The sequence below is a fragment of the Sapajus apella genome, unplaced genomic scaffold, assembly GCF_009761245.1.
Source record: "Sapajus apella isolate SASKATOON/1434 unplaced genomic scaffold, GSC_monkey_1.0 scaffold33, whole genome shotgun sequence".
NCBI classification, from domain to species: domain Eukaryota; kingdom Metazoa; phylum Chordata; class Mammalia; order Primates; family Cebidae; genus Sapajus; species Sapajus apella.
Window position 1 is genome coordinate 12,229,175 of NW_022436973.1, and position 6,024 is coordinate 12,235,198.

Here is a 6,024-nt window from a genome sequence, read left to right on the forward strand (position 1 = left end):
TGTGTGTGTGTGTGTGTGTGTGTGTGTGTGTGTGTGTGTGTGTGTGTAGGGAGAGAAAGGGTGGCAACGGGGTGGAGAGTGGAACTACAATTTATTAAGCGCCTATTATTACAAGCCAAGTAGGGTGTTAAGCATTTTCCTTGTGCTATTCCATTCAATACTCTTCCAATCCTGAGGGAAAATGAACCCACTTTAAAAAAGCAAAACAAAAGGTGTTAATGAGGATTGCATAAGACATGCAAGGTCATCAGGGAGTTTACATGCAAGTGGGAGACACAAAATAATGCAACAGAAGTTCAGTGTTCTGAGGAAAAAGAAGGGTAAGGGTAGTTATGACAGCGGGGGAAGCAGGACTCAGGATAAAACAATTTTAAGATCCATTTTTTTGAGGAAGGAACTGAGGATGACTTTACTACATAGACTTTTTGGTTAACTTTCTATCGCCAGGAAAAAGCCCTGGGAAGACAGCCTCTCTTGTATGCAAACCCAATTCCAATCTTGGGAGAGAACCTGCTGGTGGGACAAAATTAGGTTTTTCAAGAGATGCTCAAATGGTCAGTTCTAATTATAACCACACTTATCAAAAGGTGAAGCAAAGACGAAAGTTAAAAACTGAGTGGAAATTAAAATTCCCAAATTTGTCAACCAATCTCTAATTTTCTCCGCTACTTTAGCACTACAGTAGTTAGCCATACACTGAAGATCTACTTTACAAAATATATTCCTATGTCTGACAGTCCCACTCTAACAATTTAATCTGACTCATGTAAGTTGGACAGGCATTTCAAGTACAAGAAACAGAATTCAAAACATGAAAACTAAGCCATCTATCACACACGGTGTCGGTTGGAGAAGCATATTGCTCAGGCTGCAGGGACATTTCATTTATTTAAATGTTTTTATTAAAAAAAAAATTAAAGACCTTCATGGCACAACTTCTTCCCAGCACAGTTATGTTTTAGTTATACCAATTACAATACAATTACAACCAATAAATCAAGGTGGGGGAGGGACTTCTGGCTTCAAACTTAAAAAAAAAAGCAGAGGAAGAGGGGAGGGACCACTTCAAACAAAGTTTAAAAATAATTTAAAAAATCTTTCAGAGTAATTGCCAACAAAACTTTTCATATTGGCAATTCCATTTTCTGCCATCTAAGCAATGCAGACACAGGTAGTGCTGAGAAATAAAGTGTCCCAATACAAGGTATACAGATGAGGTAATTTACAACAACACATAAGTTGTTACTCTGTAAACCCTTGCCTTCCCCCCACCCCCCACCCAATTGGGTTTTTTTCTCTCTCCATGCTTCTGCAGTGACTCTAAGTAGCATTTTTAAAAACTTCTATATTTTAAAAGGCTCTTGGGTGGCACCTCAGAGTCCTCTGCATTCACCTTCGGTTTCTTGCAAGGTCTGATGGGTGTAAGGAGGTCCAGCTGTCTGCAGCTCTCTGCATCAGCCTAAGCTACACCTAGATTTCCGAGCTACAAGGGTAGGGTGTGAAGTCTTGATTTACAACCCTCTCCCCACCTCAAAAGTAAGAATTCATTAGTTATAAGTGTCCTGTTCAATCACAATCCAGTGCAAACATAATAACAAATTGCATCTCTGGCACATCTGGTGCTTTTAGCTTCTGCACAAATTCAACATGGTAACCCTCACAGCATTCTAGGGCATAAAAGGGTCAAGTACAATAAATATCCACTGTAAGTGGTCATAAGGAAGAAAATCACCCTGCCACACAGTCAGAATGTTTTCCCTTCAGCTCTCCCTATAGTTGAGAAGCGCTATAAAAGGAGGCTTTAGCATCCTCTAAAGTTTACCATTATATTCACTAAAGCCACCACCTTGATAAGGTTACTAAAGCCAAGATGGGTTACAAAGTTAGGTAAGTTCATTAAATTCAACTCCCCAAACAATTATGTTTACCTATGATGCCTAGGTGAGAAAGGCTTGTGAATCTATAAAGGTAGGAGAATGGGGAACTAAGATTTCAGGCCTTAAAATATGTTGGAAGAATTTTTCCTAGTTCCCATAAGCAGCTACTGTAATGTAATGAAATAACAGGAGAAAAAACAGAGCTGATGGTTTTGCTATTGTGCTTAAAAAACTAGGCTTCCTCAGTGAAGCACCTGATAAACTTAGGTGGTTGGATTACAGTGGAAAGTCCACTTTACACATACACAAACACACACAAAAACTGGCGACTTTTTCCATCCCCAATCCCTGCACTGCTGAGACACAAAATGAGTTTTATGGCAAAGGATCCTTAATCCCCAGAGACGCTTTGGCTTGTGGTGCTTTTTTTTAAGGCCTCTCTGCCCTGCCCAGTACCATGGGTCGAATGAGGGGTGTATAAAAATGGGGGCCTTGGGAAGCCTCCACGGTACAGGGCTGCAGGCCCCTCAGATGTGAACATGAGACACCCACCCAGCAAGACCTTTACACAGGGAACTTAAATCTAACCTTGATAAATAAAACCAAATGTTTATTTACACCAAAGAATTCCAACACTGGATCTTTCACATATGAAGGACAAAGTATTATATATATACACACAGCAAGGGGTGGCAGGGCTGTAACAAGAGAGTTTATAGTTTTCCCACAATTACAGGTCTACCATTTCAGCTTCAATGGAGATAGTGGCTCTGCTCCTACCTCTCAAGACACATTTATAAGACTGAGGAGCAGGTCTTCTCGCTGGATGGCATGTGAGGGAAGGGGAAGGAAGGTAGGAGGAAAAGAAGGTAGAAAGCTTAAAATGGAACTCAGTGTGGCCACATCTCCCATTAGCTCTAGCATGAAACCTGTATAGACAATGTTTGTTTCTTTTGTAAAAAGCAATTAAGTTATGCCCAGCAACTAACTGAATACAACAATGGCCAAGACAAAGAAAACTGAGAAAGATTTTGCCTTCCCCCTCCTACCAGCTATGGAACACACCATGTTGGGAGATGAATAGGGAAAGATCAAGGTAAGGTGCCTGGGGGGGAAGGTATCAAAATTTTAAACTGAACTCAAACTAAAATTATAAATGAGTTGGATTTAGGGTTAGATCAATAAGACATGATTCTTACTGAATAGAAGTTTTTAGTATCTGTCTGCATTTTGGGTAGATTTTCAACATCTCAACATAACTAAGACACACTTCCACGAGAGCCACCAGGATAAACCCACTGAAGCGCTTATGGAGTAAAGTGATGTAAATGACCAGCAAGCAGTCCACTGCTCCTACAGATTGGGTCCTCCCTTCCTTCTTTCCTTCCTGCCTCCTTTCTTCCCGCCTTTCTTGAGAAGCTACATTTTTGTAATCTCTGGAGAAGAGCACAAGATACCAACCCCCCAAAGTGTGGGATGGTGGAGGAACAATGGTGGGAATGGGAAGAAATCTCCACCCAAATGCAGCAGCCGGGATTGAGGCTGGTTTATCTTTGTTCTTTTGTGATGAGGAACTAAATTTGGAAGGGGAGAAAAAAAATTGTCCATGAAATATTCCACCTGCAGGTAATTTTTCAGGGAATCCCCTGAGTTATGAAAAGTTCGAGTTAAAAAAAAAAAAGAAAAAAGAAAAAAAGAAAATCAGCCTATTATAATTTTTTTTTTATGACTGAACTACTATAAATCCACAAGCAACGGTTCAGACACGGTGCTTCTGAAGTGTTTCACCCCTCCCCGCCAGGCGCAAGCTGCATCAAGGAGGGTGGACTCCCCCACCTCTGCTCAGGCATCAGGAGACAGATAGAGCTGTTACTGCTGAGCGCCAGCGGCAGCTGGAACAGGCATCCCAAGGGGGTTGGCAGCAGCAATCACTGGTGAGCCTGCCAGAGGTCCAAGGGGTGAAGGGGTTGGCACTGAAGAAATCCCTGAAAGAAAACAGATGTCAGTGAGCCAGAGACACGAACCATAGCAATCTTACCAGTTTCTCCTAGCAGTTGCTGCAAAACTAACAAGAATTCTTTACTGAAGACTCCTTCTTGGCCAGATTTTTGCATATACTTTAAGTCTGATTCTCACAAATTCACGTTAAAGTGGCAAGTCCTAATTAATTTAGGAGACAGGTAAAGAAATCTAGGCTTGGACAGTTTCAGCAGTTTGTCCAAGGTACACCACTAGCAACTGGCAACCACGGTTAGATTCTAACCCAGGCCTGTATAGGGCAGTGCTGTCCAACCTGGTGGCCACTAGCCAACCACATGTGGCTGCTGGGCACCTGAAATATGGCTAGTGCAACTGAGGAATTACGTTTTAAATTTTATTCAATTTTAATTAAATACCTCCTGGCTAGTCACTACCACAGTGAACAGCACAGGACTGCAGTCAAAGCTCATGTGCTCTTATACCACGCTGTCCTGATAGCTGGCAGTTTTCAAAATTACTAAAAGTCAATTTGAATGGGGAAGGTAGTACTTTCTAAGCTAAAATTGTGTTTTGGAGTTTATTTCCATTTGATTTCTTCTGCCTCTCTAATCGTGTGTGTGTGTGTGTGTGTGTTTGTGTGTACACAGGTAATATATTCACATGGTTCAAAACACAAAAGGTTCAAAAAGTATACAAAGGCCAGGGGCAGTGGCTCATGCCTATTGTAATCCCAGCACTTTGGGAGGCCGAGGCGGGTCGATCACCTGAGGTCAGGAGTTCAAGATCAGCCTGGCTAACAAAGTGAAATCCCATCTCTACTACTAATACAAAATAATTAGCCAGGTGTCGTGGCACAGGCCTGTAATCCCAGCTACTTGGAAGGCTGAAGTAGGAGAATTGCTTGAACCCAGGAGGCAGAGGTTGCAGTGAGCTGAGATCGCACCATTGCACTCCAGCCTGGGCAACAAAGTGAAACAAAACAAAACAAGTATGCAGTGAAAAACTTCCCACACCCTATTGCTTGGCCAACTTATGGCACCATTTTTGGGGCATATCCTTCCAGAGACATTTAACACTTGTACATGAATATCATTTTATAAGAATATTCATATAAGAATAAAAAAAATAAAACAAAAAAATACAAAAGAAGAATATTCATATAAGAATCATACAGGCCAGGCACAGTGGCTCACACCTATAATCCCTGCACTTTGGGAGGCCAAGTTGGTTGGATCACCTGAGGTCAGGAGTTTGAGACAGCCTGGCCAACATGGTGAAACCCCATCTCTACTAAAAATACAAACATCACCTGTAGTCCTAGCTACCTGGGAGGCTGAGGTGGGAGAATCGCTTGAACCCAGGAAGCGGAGGTTGCAGTGAGCTGAGATTGTGCCACTGCACTCCAGCCTGGGTGACAGAGCAAGACCCTGTCTCAAAAAAGAATCGTATATGAGAACATCATTACATATTCTTCTCCACTCCTGCTCTTAGACATGGCTCTGCATCTTACTTTTTTTGTTTTGTTTTTGAGACAGTCTCACTTTGTCACCTAGGCTGGAGTGCAGTAGTGTGATTCTGGCTCACTGCAACCTCTGCCTCCCAGGTTCAAGCGATTATCTTGCCTTAGCCTCCAAGTAGGTGGGATTAAAGGCGCCTGCCACCATGCTCAGCTAATTTTTTGTATTTACAGCAGAGACAAGGTTTTGCTATGCTGGCCAGGCTGGTCTCGAACTCCTGACCTCAAGTGATCCACCTGCGTCAGCCTCCCAAAGTGCTGGAATTACAGGCATAAGCCACTGCACCTGGCTGGAGATAAGTGTTCTAACAGGTAGATTAGGCCAGTCTCCATGGCTCACACCTGTATTCCCAGCATTTTGAAAGGCCAAGCTGGGAGGATCACTTGAGGCCCTGGGGTTCAAGACCAGCTTGGGCAACCCCCATCTCTACATACAAAAAAAAAATTTTAAGTAACAAGGCATGGTGGTGTGTGCCTGGCGTCCCAGCTACTCAGGAGGCTGAAGCAAGAGGATTGCTTGAGTCCAGGACATTGAGGCTGCAATGAGCCACCACTGTCCTCCAGCCTGGGTAACTAAACAAAAATTTTGTGTGCCTAAAAAAAAAATTTTTTTTTTTTTGAGACAAAGTCTTGCTCTGTCACCCAGGCTGG

General features: G+C 42.6%; 1 protein-coding gene across 5 annotated transcripts in view; it reads right to left on the bottom strand.

Annotated features, from left to right (window-relative positions):
* Positions 1-387: 387 nt before the first annotated feature.
* Positions 388-6,024, bottom strand: part of CSNK2A1 (casein kinase 2 alpha 1) — a 74,699-nt gene continuing 69,062 nt past the window's right edge. For 3 of the 5 annotated variants that reach the window (XM_032295358.1, XM_032295357.1, XM_032295360.1), the window contains one exon: positions 3,547-3,862. In XM_032295358.1, the coding sequence (XP_032151249.1) occupies positions 3,747-3,862 (116 nt within the window). In that variant the 3' untranslated portion in view covers positions 3,547-3,746. Of the gene's footprint in view, positions 3,863-6,024 lie in introns of all 5 variants that reach the window. The other 2 variants (XM_032295355.1, XM_032295356.1) reach the window with 2 other exon arrangements.